The sequence below is a fragment of the Desmodus rotundus genome, chromosome 7 (assembly GCF_022682495.2).
Source record: "Desmodus rotundus isolate HL8 chromosome 7, HLdesRot8A.1, whole genome shotgun sequence".
Classification (NCBI taxonomy): domain Eukaryota; kingdom Metazoa; phylum Chordata; class Mammalia; order Chiroptera; family Phyllostomidae; genus Desmodus; species Desmodus rotundus.
The window spans coordinates 81,492,767-81,515,302 of record NC_071393.1 but is presented as its reverse complement, the minus strand read 5'-3'; the positions used below and the strand labels follow the sequence as shown (position 1 = coordinate 81,515,302).

At 37.9% G+C, this 22,536-nt stretch overlaps 1 protein-coding gene across 4 annotated transcripts in view; it reads right to left on the bottom strand.

The window, feature by feature from the left end:
• Nucleotides 1–22,536, bottom strand: part of GALK2 (galactokinase 2) — a 139,411-nt gene that overhangs the window by 107,606 nt on the left and 9,269 nt on the right. For 3 of the 4 annotated variants that reach the window (XM_024568177.4, XM_045201441.2, XM_024568174.4), the window contains exons 2-4: nt 14,971–15,059; nt 8,441–8,564; nt 2,548–2,638 (exon numbers count right to left, since the gene is read on the bottom strand). In XM_024568177.4, coding sequence (XP_024423945.3) covers nt 2,548–2,638; nt 8,441–8,564; nt 14,971–15,059 — 304 coding nt within the window. Of the gene's footprint in view, nt 1–2,547; nt 2,639–8,440; nt 8,565–14,970; nt 15,060–21,981; nt 22,105–22,536 lie in introns of those variants that run through there. The other variant, XM_053927998.2, reaches the window with a different exon arrangement.

Below are 22,536 nucleotides of genomic sequence, written 5' to 3'. Positions count from 1 at the left end.
TATCTTTTCCTAACATTAATTTTTTTCAACAGATATGGAAAAATATTAGTTATAATTAAATTTCTCAAGTAGCAAGAAAAGAAATACACAATTATTAGCAAGACAGGTTAAATTACTATGTAGCACATCCCAACACTCTGATTATAAAAATCTAACACCAAGCAGTGGCTTATTCTTATGGAGTGTCTTTCTTCAGAGAGTCCTCTAAAGAAAAAGAGCCCCAAACTTTCCCAGTTCTGTTTTACCTATGGAAAAACCTAGGCACCAAAAAATTAAGAGACTTTCCGAAGATCATATGTAGGGAGCTAGGGATAGAACCCAGGTCTCCGGTCTCTGGTTGAGAACTTCCACACTGCAATCAGAAGCCTGGGCCAGCATACTGTCACTGCGATTTAATGTATGTCAGCTATATGAGGAAATCCAGATTTTTTACAAGAGTTTATACATACAATTTAGCCATATGGTAGCTTTCAAGACAGCCAAATTAGAATTCAGCCACAAATAAGAATGCAGACTCTAAACAAAACAGGGAAACTCTTATTTCCCTAAAGAGGAAAGCCCAAAGACACAATCAGACTCGAACTAAAGATGGAGAGCTCCAGGACACTTAAGTAAATATGCAGGATGACACTTAGGATGATCACATCATATAACCTTTGTGGTTTAAGATTAAAAATAAATTCAAGGCCACTTCCTCATCAAGTACCATTGTGTTTGCAAATTATTCAAACGGCTTAAGACCAAAGTACAAAATACTATTATATTACATAATTACAGATTTCATCATACATATTATTCTAGGGAGAAATTTCAGTAAATGAGTTGGAATAATCAAAGTAACAACAAAACTCTACAAATAAAAGACTAGGTTTCTCCCTTAATTTTCTTTTTGTCCCTTTTTCCTAAACTGGCAAAATTCATGCACCACAAAAGAAGAGATTTGTTGGATGTACTTCTCTTCTTGACTTCAAATCATCTAAAAATTTTCTTTCCAGAAATTCAAACAAGTTATAAATTGAAACACTGCTGCTGCCATCGCCCTTTCACACAGAATGTCAAGACAGCTTGTTTAAAAAAAGGGGGGGGGGGAATCCTGTTGAATGCTATACATTTAACAATAAACTGGTTCACACGGTGTCATGGATGTGAATCATACTTAAACTTATCATGCAATGTTTAAATCAAAATGTACAACAGATTCAAAAATGCAAATGGGTTTTGCCAAATTCTGTAATAGCTCTATCCCAAAAGGATAACATGTTCAATTTAGTATAAACAGATTATCCTCTGGAACTTTCTAGTATTTGAATTTGAAGTTTTCTGAACAGGCTAACTTCACTTTACTTTTCTGCCAAAATTTCGTTGCACAGACCTGCTTTTACATATAACTTATCAAACCAAAAAGGAAGATTTTAAGTCCTGAAATTCTCCAAAGCAACACAAGGCAACCGCATTACTCAGGTCACTTCATCCATATGCTACAAAAGGCATGTTGCTCTAAGGAAGATCAAATTGCATTTGCCAGGTAAATGCTTCCAAATACTGTAATTCTCATTAATGCAGATGAAAATCCAAATCATTTGAGGATCTGAAACCTGCCAATAACTGTTCCCGTAAGTTATTACCATGTGTCTGGGGGAATGAAGAAAGAAAGAACGATGAACAAATGAGAGAAAGAAGGAAGGGAAGGAGGGAGGGACTCACTCCAAGACCAGAATCACCACAATTGGAGTACAAGACTGCACATTAAAAATAAAACGTGGTGCATTTCCGTTACAGCTAGGCCACTGAGTCCTCGGCTCCTCGAGACAAAGCTTCGGATAGGGCTGCCACCCAGTAAGGAACACAAGTGCTCTAAAACTTGGATTTTAATCAACAAATCAAATTGACTTTTAAATTAGGAGAGTGAAGATATTTTATTTTCTTGTTCGTGTACATGACATTAGAGATGTTCAAGATAATTATTCCAAGTTTCTAGGAAAATACTTATTCTAATAAATTTCACTACATCTTTTTTTAACCCAATCTGAAGTACTATTATTAGTATTAATAATATTAGTTACCACTTATTGAATTGTATCGCACATTGTTTAATCCTTGCAGCAACTCTTGTCGGGATAGACGAGATATCATTTTATAGATAACAAGTCTGAGACAAGAGGTTAAATTCAGCAGCTGGGTAGAAGCTAGATTTGAACCCTGGGCTGTTCTACTATAAGTCCTATTACAGTACACGCTTCTATTTCCCTAGCACAAAATGGGAATAATATTACTAGAATGTAACCTTCAGAAGAAAATTTGAACAAAAATTTAAAAACCAGAAAGATGTCAGATGCACCTACTTTATGAACAGCCACTCCTGCCCCCTGTGAACACCACCCAGAAAAGCTCACATCCACCTATCCCTTGAAGTATATAAACTAGAAAACCGGACAGAAACAGCAGTTAGTATTGGGAGGAGACAAAAATGATAGAGTAGATAAAATAAATCTTGATATAAGAGACATCATACACAAATGCTAGTAGATGCCTTATAAAGCAATTTACCTGAATTCCTTTAAATCCACATAGAAAGTAGTTGTGCCACAGAGGCTTAGTCTTGTCGATCTGAATATTATTAGCACTAGTACTGAAGTCTCTGCAGAAACAAAAGACACGGTAAATTTGAGTCCGGAGAGGCCTTGTGCTGCAGAACCCACGGCGGGCTGCCGCCATCCTGTGTCAAGGCAGCGATACTGAAGCCTCACTGACCATTCGCTTTCAATACATACACTGCACAGCCTGCCCCAGACAATAAACATCTCCAGCTGCTCCAAGTTAAGAGAAGCTATGGTGACCTTAATAACTACGCTACTTCCAACTGACCCTTATTTCCTGAAACAGAGGGACTGACATGTTTTAGCTTAATCTACACCACTGTTTGTTTCAGGATAGTCCTGGTTAAGCGAGCGTCAGCCTCATCCTGCGGCCTGCTGTTCAGCACACCTCTTCCCTCACACTCTCCGCCAGCCATCCAATTTTACCATATCCACAGTTTAAGGGGGAAAAAGGTAAATAAAACAAGTAATGATTCCAATGGGTCATAACTCACTGAATAAAATAAGATGCATGAATCTTCTATATCAATATAAATGAACAAATGAATAAATACCTAAATGAAGGAGAAGGGGAAAACTCTTCCTTAGAGTGAAATGCCAACTAATAAGTGTAGAAAAATGAAGGAAATAAAAAAAAATCACTATTTGGCAAACTCCATGGTAACTGTTTCAGGAAAGAATCATCAAAAGATGCTACGGTTACTGAGTACAAATTTGATTGGATAAAAGATAGTTGCATCCACTCCAGGTATTTCCCCACCAGACACTTCCTGTAAGGAGAAGACACTGGAACTTCATGGGCAAGAGCCCCGGCAGGAAGAGCCCCCAACCACATCATCCAAACCAACACTGGTGAAGGGACACCACGCGCCTCCTTGATATGATGCATGAGGACGCATCAGTTAATGCGCAGAAATTCTTTGTACTGTTTTCTGACTTCTTTGTAAGTCAAAAACTATTTCAAAAATTAAAAATAGATAGGCTGCTAAATCAGCCAACAGACGAAATACGTGAAATGGAAGGGTGGCAGAGATCAATTTAAAGTGAGGAAATAAGCAACATTCCTCATACTGACTGAGTGCTCTTCACATAATTTACTACATACCTACTATGTGCCAGTCACTGAAGTAGGAACCTTGCATGCATTTCCTTCACTCAGTAACATGAATACATCACCTCCTAAGGAAAATGTTTAACGACCACTCAAGTGTGCAAGGTATTCAGAGGAATATAAAGGAAAAAGGAAAGGGCTTATCTTTCAAGTACTTGTAATCTAGCAGAGATAACCTGAACACAAGTCACGATCACACACCCTGTCGTGTGATGAGATATGGGTGGGATAGGAGGCCAAGAAGGCATCATTTCTACAGTCGGCATAATGGACTGAGGAGAAGGGGCCTTCCTGGAGGCTGGGAGGTTTAGTGACTCCAAGGACAGTCTATCCAGATCACAAGCACTTTATTGTCACCCACAGAAGTTAAAAGATATTAGGAGAGTGATGTCAGCATCACGGTAGAGTGAGATGCTCCCTTTGCCTCTCCCCTTCAACCTAAAACTGGTGGGACATCCATTAACTCAAGAAAGAGTCCTCTGCTCAAGACACTAGGATGCCTGAGAGATCCACACACCTATGCACCAGGAGGTGGGGAAGTGGAATGCACACGGCGGGGGCACTCACGGGACAGCAGGAATGGGGCTCCTGACTGACCCCGGCTCCCCAGGGGCGGCAGCTGAGCCCACAGCCCTAGCGAGGGCAGCTGTAGCCATGAAGACCAGGCAGTAACACAGGCCCCCTTCGTGACACGGGTGGGTTGGGGGTGGGGAGGAAAAAAAGGACAGCAGTGGTACCAGCACCCAGAACTCAGGCTCTTTGCCCTGGCTGCAGTGGTGCTGCATCCCTGGAGGGCTCGAGTCTCTGACCTCCCGGCCACAGGGAATCAGGACGCAGTGGCGCCTGGCTCTAGACCCGTTATCCCCAATCCCTGCTACCCGCCCCCACCAAGGTGTTGTCTGAGACCCAGACAACCCCGGAAGCAATGAGGGCACAGGCCGTCCCTGTGACCCTGGCAGCGACACCCACGACCACAGCAAAACCAGCGACTAGAATGACACTGGGAGCAGCAAGGCACCAGGGACACCAGAGGCACAAGTAGCAGTGCGGAGGGAGGGCACCTGCGACCCCTCTAGCAGAGGCAGTGGGAGGTGGGAAATGCTGGCTCTCAAAAGCAGCAGCTCAGTAACAGAAACCAAAAACTTGTGCCACAGCACCACCTCCTGGGGAGAAAAGGGCCCCTGATTACCAACCCTCTGAACTGTTAAAATCAAAGCTGTACCTAAATAAGAAAAGTGTTCTATACTTCGAATGCACAGGGAAAGGAACCACCCCTCAAGCACCGGGAATCATCATGTTAACCAGGTATCACAAAAAGAAAATGACAGTTTTATTACTTAGCTCCTTGAATTGACTTTCTGAATTTCCTTGCCTCTCACTGCGTTTCTTATTAACACCTATTTTTGAATTCTCCATCATTTAGATCACAATCTTCCACGACTTTGAGTTTGGTTTCTGGAAAAGATGCTTGGTATGATTTCAATCTTCTCATATTTATTCACATTGTGTCGTGAACCAACATATGGTCTATCCTTGAAAATGTCCCATGGGCCCTTAAGAAGAATGTGTATTCTGTTGCTTTTGGGTGGAATGTCCTACACATATCTATTAAGTGTATGTGGTCTGCTGTGTCATTTAGGGCCAATTTGCTTACTGAGTGTGGAGGATCTGTCCAGTGGTGTAAGTGGGATGTTGAAGTCTACTATTATTGTAGTGCTATCGATTTCTCCCTCTAAGTCTGTTAGTAGTTTCTTTACATACTTTGGTGCTCCTGAGTTGGGCGCATATATAAATAAATATTATGTCTTCTTGGTGCCCCCTTTATCTTTACATGATGTCCATCTTTGTCTCTTGTTGCCCTTTTTGGCTTGAAATCTATTTTGTCCTAAGTATGGCTACACTTGCTTTCTTTTGGGTGGTATTTGCTTAGAGTATTATCTTCCATCCTTGTCTTACCTCTCTGCTTAACCTTTTCCTAAGGTTCAAAAACAGGCACTCGTTTTTCCACCAACCCTTGCTCTGACACTACGTCACCCATCTGCTTTCTCCACTCTTACACCCGTGCTGAAGAATGCTAAGAAAACGTCCTCAGAAGGAGCAGACATGACTCTCATTCCACTTACACATTTTACTCATTCATTCACCTCTTCTTCCAACAAACGTGTGCCCAGTGTCCGCCCTGTTTGTGTCAGGCAGTAGGTTAGATGAGTACAAGAACAATATTATCACAAAATAAATAGAGAAAAAATTAACAAAAGATTTTCAAAACATGTCCCTTCAAAACAACAAAATACTTCTGAGAGAATCTGAGGACCTAAATAAATGGAGAGATATACTGTGTCCATGAATTGGAAGACTAAATACTGTTAAGAGTCAATTCTTCTCAAAATGATCTATATATTCAGTGTACCCCCAATAAAAATCCCAGTATGCTTTTTCATAGAAATTGAATAGCTGATTCTAAAATTAATGAGAAAGTACAAAAGACCTAGAATAGCCAAAATACATTTTTAAGAGACAAACAATATTAGAGGATTTACACTACCTGAGTTCAGGGCTTCTTATAAAGCTACAGTTTCAGATAGTATGGTATTGACTTAAAGATAGATAAATACATTAATGGAACAGAATAGAGTCCAGAAATAGATTCATGCAAATATTACCCACTGCTTCCAATAAAGGTGTCATGATAATGCAATGGGAAAAAAATAATCTTTCCAACAAATGGTGGGAAACAATTGGATGGCCATATGCAAACACATAAACCTCAGCCCTTATCTTATGCCACATACAAAAATTAACTCAGAACGAATCATTTACCTAAATGTAAGAACTAAAATTACAAAATTTCTACAAGAAAACACTGGGAAAAAAAGTTTAGTAACCTTGGGTTTGGCAAAAGTTACTTGAACATTTACAGTCAAAAATTACAAACTTTGAAAGAAAAAAATCAATAATTATAACTTCATCAAAATTTAAAACTATGCTTCCTCAAACAACATAGTAAAGAAAATGAAAATTCAAGCCACAGACTAGATGAAATACTTTGTAAAACATACATCTAACAAAGGACTTGTATCTATAATATATAAGAAACTCTTACAGGTCAATAATAGAAGATGAAAAACCCACTTAAAAATGGGCAAATGATTTGGACAGACCTTTAAACAAAGAAGATATACAGATGACAAATAAATATATGAAAAGCTGTTCAACATCATCAGAGAAATTAAAAACCACAATGCACAACTACTACACATTTACGATAGTAGATACAATTTAAAAAGACGTGTTAGAAAAGATGTGGATCAGCTCATACTCTGATGGTGGGACTGTAAATGTTACAACCGCTTTAGAAAATAGATAGGCAAATTCTTTGAAAAGGTAAACCAGGCAATCCACTCCTAGGTATTTACCCAAGAAAAATGAAAAACATGTCCACACATAGATTTGTACACAAATATTCTTAGCAGCATTATTCATAATAGCCAATATCTAGAAATGATCAAAATGCCCATCAATGGTGGATACATAAGAAATTATGGCACCTCCATGTAGTGAGTGCTACACAACACCTGAAGCATTCTGGGAGGCATGCTGCGTACTTCCCGTGGAATACAGCTGCTTATCTGCAGCAGAGAGGACTTGACTTGGTAAGTCCCCTCTGCTCCCCTCAGTCATTCCCCATGCTCCTTCACTACCACCCCTGGGAGCCTCTCCCCAATACTCCACCTTCATTCAAGTCTGTCTCAGGCTCTGCTTTTGAGAAAAAATAAAACTGAACCCACATATTTGTTAGCATGGGAATGTTAAGTGAATTTGAATAAATCAATATGACAAATTATTAATATTATGCACCCAATTTTAAATGTCTGCGAACAATGGCAAAATTGTGTTTGAGATAATGAATGTAAGGTTTTCTGTAAAGGGTCCAAAATGTAATATAAGATATATTCTTAACTATGCAAAATAAATAGAAAATAAAAGGATCTGATACAATAAGTCCCATACAGAAGTAAGGGATTTCTGTATCTTGCACAACCTGTATGATGCCTTAGCAAAGGTACACATAAAACAATTGCAGAATAAACATTACTGCAGGCAATCTGTCCCATGAACAATATGCCAAGAATATGCCAATTATACGCCAGAATCTTTTTTGTAATTAGCATGTCACATCCATCATAATATATTATTAGCAAGTAGGTCTTATCCCACAAATGAAAAGAGTTCCATATTAGAAAATTCATCAGTAAAATTCATAATATTTTTAATAAACTGATCTTCAATATTGGGTAGACATTTTAAAAACTTGATACCCATTAATCTATATTTTTTAATCTTAGCAAACTAAGAATTCGAAACAACAACAACAAAGCCTATCCTTAACTGAACAAAGCACAGGTACTACAAACTGACACCTGTTACGTGCGGAGTCTGTTTGACACCGGGGCTGCAGCACTGAACGGAGAGGCAGCAGGACCTGAAGTCACAGAGCTTGGAATCTGCTTAACATAATGTCGGACACATGACAAAGCTTCAGGAAATATTCCTTAAATGAATGAGCAAATGAACAAAATAAACCAGTATTAAGTAGTAGCCTTAGGTGCTTTTGCAACTCAGACACAAATTTTCAATTAATGTAATAACTTACCGTGAATTTGGCATCTCCTAAAGGGTTCATTTGGGTACGAACACAAACACTCACATAATAGCAATCCTAAATACTCACGGGTACAAGGGGTTTGTATTGGACAGCTGGAGAGTGTTTGCTTTCACAGGTTCCACAGCTATTAATATATCTTGTTCTACAGCCATAGGAAGAACAGAATATCCACAGTAATCTATATGTTCCCCTAGAAAAAAGAGAGAGCGTTCCTTATCTTTGAAAACAGATGACACAAGAGAAACACAAGTTGATACACAGGAAAAACTTGAAGCTAGGTTTTAACAGAAAACAAAAATACCACAGGCAGAAAGTGATTCAGTTTTCTTTTTCTCCCAAACGTCTGAGCCAGGGACTTCTGCCAGCATAAGTATAATAGTTATTAGTTTCTATTCATTTTAAACTTCTTCACGAGATTTTTAAATCTACCTTCTAATTCATAATAAACATCTTCAAATATGTGTTATGTGACTAGTTGTATGAAGCATCAGGAAAAGCAATCTCTCCTTTCTCTGTCGTTCTTTTGCACTCATTTTTAAATATGAATGATTGAAGCCTTCAGTGCACTCTTCCTTATACTAACATGAGTCCCACTCCATTCCTCACTAGAGAACGAGCTCACTAAGGTGAGGACTTTGCTTTACTTTCCTTGTGTTCTAACCAAATGCCTAACAAATTATACTGGCTCTAATAAGTTGTGTTAAGTATGCTACACATGGCTAGGATTTAAAAAAGAAGTTAGAAAAACAATATTTAATCTGTACTACTTCACACATAGTCAGCAAATATAGGAAGCAAACTACCCTTTTCATTATAATTCCTCCCTGAAATTCAAGGAAGAAATTTTTTTCCTACGATACCATAATGTCTTCAAATTACTATTGAAATTCAAGGTTGTTATTCATAAGATTTAAATACAAAATAACAATTCAAGAAAGATGGGCTAAGCAAGTTCAATTATGTTTCCATATGCCAAGTTTTTTATCTGTTCCTATGGCAGACATTCATCAACTGAAAACTATAAAATGAATGGAAGGCAATTCAACTGCATAGTTGTATTTTTAAACAAATATTTTACATATTATTACAGGTAACAATCCTTTTGTTTCTACACTGATGTGTCCTTTAAAATAATAAAATAGGCTTCCAGTCAAGATGGCCACATAGGTAAATGCAGTACTTGCGTCCACCCACAACTACATCGAAATCACAGCTAAACTACAGAACAACCATCATTCAGAACCACCTGAAATCTAGCTGAATAGAAGTGCTCCAATTAAGGATAAATAAGAAGCCACATTGAGACTGGTAGGAGAGGAGGAAATACAGAACAGGCCGTTTTTATACTAACAAGTTGCAGGTAAAAATTGGGAGATAGCTCAGCTGCAAACATCCCTCCTGAGGAATAAGGGGTCCCAGCCCCAAATCAGGCCTCCCAGCCCAGGTTTCCGGTGCTAGGAAGACAAGTTCTCATAACTTCTGGCTGTAAAAACCAACAGGGATTGTGGCTGAGGGAGACAGAGGGCTTCGGGAGTCCCAGGCAGTTTCTCATAAAGAGTGCACACAAGGATGTACCTGGACTCATTTGCTCTGAGTTCCAGTGCTGGGGCAGCAGCTTTAAAGATACCAGGAGGAACTGAAGTGTTGGGCATCAGGGCCAGAACTGAAGGGGCAGCTTTCTCACACACAGAAGTGCAGGCAGAGACCATTGCTCCTTTTCAAACTCCTTCTCCCTCAGAGCTGGCAGGACAGCACCATATTTAAGTCTCCATCAACCTGGCTATCACTGTTCACCCAGCCCTGGTGATTCCCTGAGACCCTGCCCCATCAACCTATGGGTCCACAAAAGTTGCTTCTACTGGTTTTTCCATAGGAATGGCTTGTCTAGGTTCATGCTTCAGACTTTCCTAAAAATCTCTCAAATAAGGAGCTTCTGGCCTCATGTGCCTCATACCACTTGCTAAGTGGCCCCAGGCTGGGCAGTAGCAGCAGCTGGCCTTGGTTCTCAGCTTGGCTTCTCTTGGCACCTCTAAGCCCAGCTTAAGTAGCAGCCATCTGCAGATCACTTTGTAGCTCACGCCAGCTTGCCTCGGGCAGAACATATGTGGTAGCTGACCTTGGCCTGCACCTCCTAGGAGGCCCCAGAGCCAGTGGACTCTGTGGACCACTTCACACCATGTCAAAGCACCACCCAATCACCTGCACAAGCAACTCACTCATGGGGCAGACTCAGCAGACACCAGAGCCCCACTGGAGTCATTCCTGTTCCATGGGGTGGGCCCCTGTACAGCTGATCCTCCACAGTGGTCATAGCCAGTTCTTGTAGCAAATCAGCCTGGTGGTAAATCTCTCCCATTGATGTGGCAACAGCAATCAAGGATCAACTACAACAGGAGGGTGTACACAGCCCACACAGGGTGGAGTGTCTAACTCAGATGAACAGGGAAGTTGTGACACTGGACCCCACAAGATATCTACTGTATTAGGCCATTCTACCAAGCCCAGGAGATGTAGCAACTCTACCTAATACATAGAAAGAAACACTGGGAGGCTGCCAAAATGAGGAGACAAGGAAACATGTCCCAAATGAAAGAACAGAACAAAATGTCAGGAAAAAAACCCTAAACAACATAGAAGCAAGCAACCTAATAGATACAGAGTTCAAAACACTGGTTTTAAGGATGCTCAATGAACTCAGTGAGAACCTCAACAGCATAAAAAAGAACATGGAAACCATAAAAAAGAGCCAGTCAGAAATGAAGGATATACTAACTGAAATAAAGAATATTTACAGGGAATCAACAGTACAGTAGATAAAGCAGAGAATTAAAACAGTGATTTGGAATATAAGGAAGCCAAAAAAAAGAAAACACCCAATCAAAACAGCAAAAAGAAAAAAAAATCCAAAACAGTGAGGATGGTGCAATGAGCCTCTGGAACATCTTCGAGCATACCAACATTCACATCATGGGGGTGCCAGAAGGAGGAGAGAGAGAGAGCAAGAAATTAAAACCTATTTTTAACAACTCATGAAAGAAAACTTCCTTAACCTGGAGAAGAAAATAAATATACAAGTCCAGGAAGCACAAAATAGTCCCAAGCAAGAGGAACCCAAAGAGGCCCACAGCAAGACACAGCACAATTAAAATGCAAAAGGTTAAAGACAAAGAAAGAATCTTAAAAGCGGCCAAGAGAACAGCAGTTAGCTACCTACAAGGGAGCACCCATAATACTGTCAGCTGATTTCTCAACAGAAACTTCACTGGCCAGAAGGGATTGGCAAGAAATAGTCAAAGTGGTTAAAAGTAAGGACCTACAAGCAAGATCACTCTACCCAGCAAAGCTCTCTTTTAGAATGGGAGGGCATACAAAGAGCTCTCCAGGCAGACAATGCTAAAGGAGTTCATCACCACCAAACCAGTATGACTGAAAAACATTTTTTTAAATAATAAAATAAAAAGTAATAATTATTAGGAGTTTTTTCCTAGATTGACAATGACAGATGGAGAAGCAGTTTTTCAAGTTATTCTCTCCAACTTCCTTCAAGAAGACAATAATACAAAACAATGGTTCACAAGTAGAAAACACGTATTTAAATAAAGCGAAACTCTAGGGAGGCACCAGATTCTGTCGGGGAGGCTACAGTGTGGATCTCAGCCTTCTGACATTCCCCCTTTTGTCAAAAATGATGGAAACAACTGGGTGAAGGGCAGGGAGGGAGCAGGAACTGCTGGCAAGTAAGGATAATAAGACTATTACATTCTGAATATTTTAATAAAACTTAAACAGAAAATATAATAATGCTTTTAATAAACACTGAAATTCATTTCATCTCAAGCACCAACTAAATTAACTACATTCAAATATAATATACCTCTTTTATGTAATTTATTTATTCATTTATTTTTAGAGTGGGGGGATGGAGAAAGAGAGGAAGAAAAACACCAATACAGGAGAGATACATCAATCAGCTGCCTCTCACTAGCCCCCAACTGGGGGTCTGGACTGCAACCCAGGCATGTGCCCTGACCAGGAATCAAACTGGCAACTCTTCGGTCCACAGGCAGGCACTCAGTCCACTGAGCCACACCAGCCAGGGCTCATATAACTCTTCTTTGAAATCAGAAAATAGTCAATAAGTATACTAGAATAAGAATTATTTATCAGGAAAACCTTTGGTTTGGACCCCTTCCCCACAAAAGCAAGTGAAGCTTGGCTCTGTTCTGAGAACATCGTTTCTTTTCAGTCCTCTCTCAATAGCAAGGAGTTGTTGTTCTCCTACTCTGCTGTCTCCAGGCCTTTTTTCCATCCTACTGTTCTTAGGAGGCTCATCCACATTCTCTCCTCCTCATCATTCTCATCTATGATTCTTTTAGATATTCAGCTCTTCTGTGAAGACCTCAGCATCTAATTCCAGCCTGTCTCCATTGCAATCCTGCAATAACCTGGACAGTATCCAGGTAAACAACCCAGTCCAAGGCCCCAGCTTCCTAATCCCTTGACCCATAGAGAACCTGCCCCTCCTCCTCTCTGCTTCAGCCATCTACTTACATCCCTGGTACTGACAAATCTAGCAATGACCAGAGACCTTCTGAGCACCTGGAACTGTTCTACCTATGGAATTTTAGTTTCAAATATCACATTCTTTACTAAAACTTCCCATCCTGCTACTTCTATTACTCAGATTATCCCACTTGCCTGTTTTCCAGACTCAGTTCTTTGCCCTTTTTACCCTTTAAGCTCCCTACTACCTTTCTTTCTTTTTCTACCCAGCACAGATTCCAGGGTTCGTATCGTCATCTTCCTGATGCCACTGTCATTCTCCTGTAATCTCCACCCAAAACAAAACCCCAAATACAGATCAAACACAGGCAACTTAGACTAGCTGAGAAGGAAAAAACCGAAAACTCTGCAGACTGGTATCGCTGAAACTCTTTGTCTCCAGCTCTAACCAGTCCTCAGTGTTACTCAGTCAACCTTTTGTTCTTCCAGCCATCTCCTCTCCCATCCTTCTTTACAAGGCTATTTCCAATTTTCTGCCTCCTCCTAAACATTCAACCCTTCCTACTCTCCCCCATATGAACTCCCTCAACTTTCTATACAAAAATTAAAAATTTACCTACATCAACCTGCATCCTTTTCTTCCTTGCCTTCCATTAAAAAGAGTTAAAGCGGCCCTTAGCACATGCTCTGGATGCCAGCCCTCTTGCCTTCTAGGGAATTCTGCTCCATCAGTTCCTCCCTTCTTGGAAGTCTTCCATCTCTCTCCCCAATGGATTTACTCCATTCCCTTCCCTCCTTATTTAACCATACTCAAGCCTTTCATATTTTTTAAATCCTCCATTATTTGCTTCAAAATAACGTAAGATTGCCTGAGTTGATAATAATTGAAGCTCTTGGGTACATGGGAGTTTATTACATTACTCCAACTACTTTTTTGTATGCTTACATTTTTCATAGTAAAAAGTTTTCTTTTTAATCCTCCTTTGAGTCCTAGTCATTTTTCTCAGTTCTACACCCCATTTTCTCTTGATAAAAACAAACCATTCTCCTATAAAGACTGGGGCTGTTTCCATTTTCTACATTATGGTATCCCCATGCTGGCACATGTTAGGTGTTCAATAAATACTGGTGGACTAGACCTAATCACACGTCATGCCACAGTACTTAAATGTCATTGTAACTGGATAAAGAGCTACACAAGTTTCCTGTTTTGGACGGAAAAAGGGAGTCTATGGAAAGTAAGAGGGCTTCTGCGGAAAGTAACCTCCCAGGGTGATCTGACCATAAATTCCTCACTGGGCAGCTTATGGTTGGTAGTCATGTCCCAGGCATATAACTTCTTTAGTAAAAGGCTTATCGTTGCCTTAAGCAAGTCCATCGTTTCTGTGAATCTAGGTTAACACACCTGTGAAATGCCCCCTTTCAAAACCCTCCTTCTAGAGCATTAATTTAACTATCCTGTATTCTAGTCCCTGAATTATTTTCTCCCACCTTCACGTAATCTTCCTTATTGTCCCTCCTTAATCTCAAATGCATACAAGAGCCGCAAAACTTCTTCTCCAGAGCATTTGTGATCTTGCTCCCCAGCACATGTTGTCAGTTTGACTCAAATAAACTACTATAAAAATTTAAAAAATAAATAACATACAAAAAATCATTCTTCATGTCACTATACTATTATTAAAAGTGAAGAATTGTAGGGTTTCTCAGTATTTTTCTAATCCAGTGAGTAAAGGTAAAAATCATCAAAATTACTCACCGCAGTCTAAAAATTTAACCTGCAGCACAGAAAAATATTTTCTTCCCTTATGAAACAATATTAGTTATTAAAATATTAGTTATTGAAAATAACTAGTTTTGATAAATTTATAAATTTCTTAATGAATGGGCAAAATTAACATTAATAACATACATTTGGAAAGATGAAAATATAGTGTGCTTCCTTACGCAAAAGTGTATCTTACTATAGTAGATATATGTAAAATATCCTATTTTTTTCAGTTCTCCTGGGAAAAATTAAGAAAATAATGTATCAAGAAAAATTTGGATCTTACCAAAGCAGGAAAAACTTAGAGAAGGAAGTTTTGAAATACCTATTATGTTGACCCTTCCTGGTGCTCGAACATAAAACTTGGGAACGGATCCGAACTTAGAGTTAAACATCTCCTTCAGCTTTAGCAATCTGAAAACAAGAGTAAAATATGTCAGAATATCCACATACTGGAAAAGTCCATAAGATATACATGCTGAAACATATTTCGTACATCTACCATCATTAATTACCCCTAAAAAATAAAAAAGGCAAAATGTTTTATTGACATCCTTCCTTAAAAACTCCAGGAACAAAAAATATTGTGATCCCCCCCTAAGCAACACAAGAGTATAGCTAAGCACACAAAAGTTTTAAAAAGTTAAATTAACTCCTATTAAGTTTTCTATAGGTTTAGACCTTCTTCTGCAGTCACAAACCTGGCCCACCTTGTCATGCCAGAAAGTAAGGAAGTGCTGACACAAGGACTGCATGTAGCACAGGAGCCCACAGAGAGATTCCCACGGCCCAAATCTGAAACAATTTGACCACCAACACAGTAATAAAAGTAACATGTTATAACCCATAAGATAAAATAGAAGTCAATGTGTCCATACAATCATAAATAAATGGAAGAAAAACTACTTCCTTATACTAGAATGCCAAATAATAAATGTAAAAAATATGAAAAGAAAACAAGAAAAATCATCATTTGGTGACTGTCATAGTAATAACTGATTCAGGCAAGGATCATCAATGGAAGCTAAAACCAGCAAATGAAAGTTTGAAATGAGAGAGAATACTAACATATTCTTAAAGTATTTCACCAAAAGATACTAGTTAGAGAAGAGAAAACAGTAACTTTACAGTGGAAAAACCAGGCAGCTGTCTCTTAACCAAGTGATCCAAGTTCACAGCATTGGCAATGGGGCAAATGGACACCATGTACCTCCTGATCCAATGTATTCAGAAAACAAAATTACTTTTTTGTAGTATTCTTACCAAAAATAAATAAAGTGGATCTAATCATGAAGAAATATTAAATAAACTCTGTTAAAAGAGAAATTTTTAAAATATAATTGTGACTCTTATATAGGTATAAAATAAACATGTGTTAAAATTTTTTCTCATTAACTACTGACAAAACCAGTAAAACATTATAACCAGTTAGATGGAGAATCCAAAGTACTGCTCATATACCTTCAAATAAGGAATGTTGAAATGATTTACAAGTAAACACAAAAACTACTGAAACTAGTTAATAGCAATAATCACCTAACTGCATTCCGCCAGACATAATTTGCGATTTCTATGGACAAGAATCATTTGCATTGCTATCAGTTTCCTATGACCTATGGCACTATTAAATAGCTTGACTATAACAAAAAGCTCAGAACCACAGAGAAATCAGATAACTTGAAAGATAGGTATGCCAGGCAACTTCTGGTTCTCCTTAGAGACACTCAATAATTTTTTGGTCCATTTCAAAGTTTTTCACAATTTTTTCCTGCAACCCAAATTGAGGGATATTATATAAAATAATTGGTCATGAAATACAAAGAAAGACTGAGGAAATGCCTACCCCTCAAAATAAAAGATTTTTTTAAAAAACTAAATGCAACATTTGCCCTCTATTGAACTGACCGCCCAAAATTGTTATTTTTTGCTATAAAGGACATTAGTGGAACAATCCGTAGCACTTGAGGTCTCTCAATTAGATAATGTATCAATGCTAATTTCCTGATTTTGATCATTCTATTCTGGTTATGTTCAAAAATGTTCTTGTTTCTGGGAAACACATTCTGAAGAAGCATCATATCTTCAACTTAATCTCAAACCGCTTAGTAAAATAAAACAGAAAGAGAGAGAACAATAAAGCAAATATAGAATTATGTTAGCAGTTGGAGAATCTGGGAGAAGAGTACACAGTAGTTTTTTTAACTATATTTATCTTTTCTGTAAGTCAAATTACTTCAAAATATAAACTTTTTAACAAGCACTTACTGATGCTTTACCAAGTACTATACTTAAAAAGGAAATTAATAAGAGGTTGGCCTCTAGGACTATAAAAGTAAGCTAAAAAGCACAATACAGCATGACAATAAAGTGATCAGCCAGACAAATACAGCCTTTTGGGAGCAGGAAAAAAGCTATTTAGCCCCTACTATGGCAGAATGTAGATGAAGATAAACCCAAAATCAGGAGAATAAGATAGAGAAGGCTTTTCCAAAGAGGCAACAGTTAAAATGAATTATAAGGGATGCCAGACAAGTGGGGTGTTGTGAAGCATTCTAGGTAAATAGAATTAAAAGGCCCAGCATGCTGCATTCAGAAAACTATAAGTAGGCCTTTAAATACATCAAAAGAGAAAAGTAGGAGAGGAGGGTGGTGGTAATCAAGCAGATCTTAAAGGGCCTCATATGACAAATTGGGGAACCTAGCTTTTAACACAGACAGTGGATGTGAAGAGATGTTTAAGGATGCAGTGTATCGATCTCACACTTGACAAAGCTCGCTGGCACGTGTACAGAAGACGGGTCATAGGAAGGCAAGGCAGAAATAAAGAAATCCAGTAGGAGGCCACTGTAGTGAGACATGCTGCCAGTACTTTAGTGGTGGAGACAGAGAAGGGTGAAAACTAAACTGATATAAGAAAGTCTGATCAATAGGGATCAGTGACCAATTAGGTGTGGGGAAAAGGGACATGTAGCATTGCAGGAGTTTTCTGGCTTACGTAATTCCACTATCCTCAAAAGGGACTGTTATTTCTGCTTCTGAGAATCACATACTCACAAAAGTCAAGTTCTGCTAAACTTGAATCCTTATTATTTTGCTTTTATAAGCACTGCAAGCACAAACAAGATGAAGTACTAACAGTAGTGTTAGAATAAAAGTCCTGAAATATGTTTTAGTAAAGTGATTTTGAGTTACTAAGTTCTGTATTATTTTCTCAGACTACCTCGGGAAGGCAGACCGTTCATGTCTTTCTATAACTACTGCATCACCAAGAAGCTTACCCTACAACATTCCTGCCTATGAAACTCAAATGCACAGAGGTTATCAAAGCAATCAGGAAAGTACTTTTCTCTAATAGAAAGCACCGAGGTATACATGTTTTTCTAAACTTCACACCTAACCCTCTAATAATGAAGCACGATGGCTATAACTGGGGGAGAGGCTGCATTTTTACCACTGGACAAGTCAGCTGCAAAACTCCTCTCTTAGAATGTAGTCACTTAAAGGATGCCTCCAAAAAGAGTGCAATGAGCATTTTCAATCTCAAAATAAAAGCTCCTACAAAGATCACACTGTTAAAGGCAGAAATGGTCAAATTATCACTGCACAAACTGTTGAATCTGGTGGTGTGAATGCTCTTTTGAATTGAGATCTTTTCTAACAGCACTTTTAGTAACAGAACTTGAGAAACAAAATTATGACTACAGTAAAAGAAATAGGTTTCAATATAAGGAACCTCAATATAAGGAACCTCAGGTGACCAATAGGTTTCAATATAAGGAACCTCAATATAAGAAGCTCAGGTGACCAAATGGCTAAGTGCAGAGAAGAATGAATTAAAATTTTAGGAGATAAGACATGGATCTTTGGTTCGCCAATAGGACCTTAGATAAGTCTCCTACACTGTCTGTGCTTCTGGTTTCTCCTCGACATCAGGATACCCAGTAATGGCACCATACAAAATATGAATTTTTAATACTAGTTTAAGAATACTTGGTAGTTAATATGTATTTTTATGGTGAAAGGAATCAGGACATGCCACTCCAAAATACGTCACTTGGCATGAAAATAATTTTGAGCTGAAAGCAATTACAAAATAGCAAACACAAGAGGAGCTGTCTATCCTCCAGCTACCTAAAAGCAGGGTATAAATTTCCTTTTTTAAAAAGATTTGATTTATTTATGTTTAGAGACAGGGCAGAGGGAGGGAGGAAGAGAAGGCGAGAAACACTGTGAGAGAGAAACATGGACCGGCGGGCTCTCCCCACCACACCAACCAGGACGCAACCTGCAGCACAGGCAGGGGCCCTGACCCAGAACTCAGCAGCAAACCCTCACCCCGCCGGCCCAGGCCCACCCAACCGAGCCACACCGGTCAAGCATAAATTTCCCTTTGTGAAGTTGTCTCATTCCGTCTCCCATACCAAGAACTACTCTAATCACTGGACACTTCAATGACTGGTGTCTGCATAACTAAACCTTACTAAAACAACCCTTATGATCTTCATTAGTTCCCCCCATATAGTCGGCTTCCTACAACTTGCCATCCCTGGAAGCCCAAGCCCCTTCCCTTCGTGTAGTCACTTCTCACAATGTATCTTCCTTTGTTAAAATGGTGTATTACCTCCCAGCCCTCACTACTTCTTCAGGTTTTCATTTCTTTTCTGTGAAGACCCCATGTGCATATGAAATAAACCTGTCTCCTGATAATCTGTCTTTCCTCAATTTAATTCACAGGCACCAGCTACTATAAGAGGGTAGAAGAAAAGTTTTTCCTCACTTAAAATCATAATTTAATATGAGTTGTTCTATCCTTCACTTTCCTCAACTACAAAGTGAGGATAATAATAGAAGTTCCTGCAAAGGTTTGTTATGAGGATTTTATAAGCATGCAATAATTATTAGTTTTCATTATAAAATTTATGTTTGAGAATTTAACATATGTTAAAAAATAGCATTTCAAAGTATGGATAATTGCCCTTGGGGGAGGAGAAGGAAACTGAATCCCTACTTTGCCCCTTCCATCACAATTCACCTTAGATCATAAATTTAAATGTGAAAATGAAAAACTAAATTTATTAGAGGTCTTGGAAAATAAAATCATAATGGTAAAGATAAAAATAGTAAATGGCTGGATAGTTAGAATAAAAAGTTGAAGAACAAATCAATGAGCAAGAAGACAAAGATGAGGGAAAGTAGAAATTAAAGCCAAAATTACAGTTATTTAGAAAATTAAAATGAGGAATAATAAAAATAAATTAAGTATGCATATATCATGAGAAGCTAGCAAAATAACCAGAGACATTGAAATTAAGAGCAATATAACAATAGCCAGAGGGGAGTGGGGAGGGGATACTGGGGAGAGGGGTCTACAGGAGCTACTATGAAGGACACAAGGACAAAATCAAGGGGGAGGGTACAGGTGGGGGAGGGAGGTAGGATTGGCTGGGGTGGGGTGGAGGGATGGGGAGAAAATGCAGACAATTGTAACTGCATAACAATAAATTTTTTTTTTTAATTTAGAAGAAATGAATTAAAAGAGAAAAGGAGAATTCAATGAACTAGGAGAAAAACAGCAGACTTGGTCAAAAATATTACAGTTTTCTTTGATAAAAACAATAATATAGAAAAAACTTATGAGTCTCATCATACAAAATCAATATTAAAATAAGAAACAACTATAGTTTCAAAAGAGATTTTTTTAAAGGTTTAATCTATACAAAAGGGGTAATCTAGACAAAAGGAAAATGCAAATTTCTAAAAATTGACAAAAGAGAAATAGAAGAACAGAAAAAAAGAAACAAAAAATGGGGTAAGAAATAATCCCCTTAATAAGGCCCAGAAATGTTGTAAGTTAGTTCTATCAGGACCTTAAAGAAAAACGATTCCCTGGGGTGGGGTGGATGGATGGGGAGAAAAGGCAGACAACTGTAATTGAGTAACAATAAAAATTAAAAAAAAAAACAAATAAAAAAACAAGAAAAATGATCCTTTGTTTTTATAAATGGTTCTAACAATAGAAGCCATAGAAAGCATTCACATCTCATTTTAGGAAGCCACTATTACCCAGATGCTAAAGCTTAAGGGCCCCAAAAGTAAACTATAGGCTACTCCCACCTGTGAAAATAGATTTTAAAAAAACTATAAGTAAAATATTGGTAAATTTAATCAACATATCATTTTATAGTATATGTAACCAAAGACTTTATTCCAAGAATATGAAGTACCAGGAAATCTGTTGAATAAATGCATTATTCCAACAGAATAAAAGGTGAAAACTCTGTAACTCCATGATCCTCTCAAAATATGCAAAAAAAATTATAAAATTCAATAGTCATTCCTGATTTTTTAAGTAAAGTTTTAAATGTAACAAAAAGAAAAAAGAAAAACTCTTGACATGCAGGAAAAGAAGGAAATGTTCTTACGTTGATAAAAGTTATTTACCAGAAACAGCAAACACCATAATTGATGACAAAGATGTTAGAAATGCTCCCATTAAATACAGAATCAAGACCAAGGTGTTATTTCAACACTGTACTATGTTGCATGAAGTGTAAAAGACGACATGCAGTTAAAGTGCTAGACTGGAAACAACACTGTATAATACATATATAAAACAATAAATGGTTTATATCCAAAAATCCATACATTCACACAAAAATACATATACACTTAAAGAGCTCCTGAAAACTGTCAAAAAAATAGACAATCTAATAACATCTTTTTTCTGAAGGGCCATTTGGCACAAACTATCCACATTTTAAGTATTTATTACCTTTGGTCCTGATTCCATTCCCATGAATGAGTTTAAAGAAACATTCACAAAAATACTCAAAGATATATTTCTGCTGACTGTAGCATTGTAAGAGAGAAAAATCAAAAACTTACATGTATACTGTGATAGTTGAATGGTTAAATAAATAATGGTATTCATACTATGAAACACTCTTGACCCTTAAATCAGTGAAATAAATCTGTATGGAGTGATATGGCAGAATCTCTGAGAAATATTGTTAAGTGAAAAAAAAGCGACAGAAAAAACAAATACGACTCTACTTATATGAACATAACAATAACATTTTTATTAAAAATGGTAACAATGATATTATAAGGATACTATCAAGATAAAGATATTACAAGGACACAAACCAAATTGATAACTCCTAAGAAGGGAAGAATTGGCAGCACAGGATAGGAATCGGAGACTATAGGGAAGAAAGGAACTGTGGGGTTTCCAGACTTTACTGAGTATACTTTTAAATAATCCAAATCTTTCCTATTGAGAATGCAATCGTACAGCACCATTATTCATAAAGACAAAAGGTGGGAAACAACCCACCAACTGATGAATGGATAAACAAAATGTGGTATATCCATACAATGGAATATTATTCAACCATAAAAAGGAATGACATACTGATAACATATTTCATGGATGAACCTGAAAAATATAATAATTGAAAGAAGCCAGTCACAAAAACTACATAGTATGTAATTCCATTTATTTGAAACTTCCAGAATAAGTAAACATATAGAGATGGAAAGTACGTTAGTGATTGCTTAGGACTGGGGGTGCAGGATTCTTTTGGGAGTGATGAAAAGGTTCTAACTTTGATTATGGTGATAGTTGCACAATCCTGTGAATATACCAGAAAACATTTCATTGTAAACTTTAAATAGGTGAAGTGTTTGGTATGTGAATTATGTACCAATAAAACTGTTAAAAAACAATAATCCAGCAATTTAAAACTTATCCCAAAGAGAAGGGAAAGAGAAGAGACAGCACTGCTAAGAGCGCTAGTGGAAGTCAAAGCGGTCTTTCAACACAGGGATCGCGCGCGACTGGCCTGCAGGAAAAATATTAGAGCTCCTATTTCTATTTGATTTTTGTATA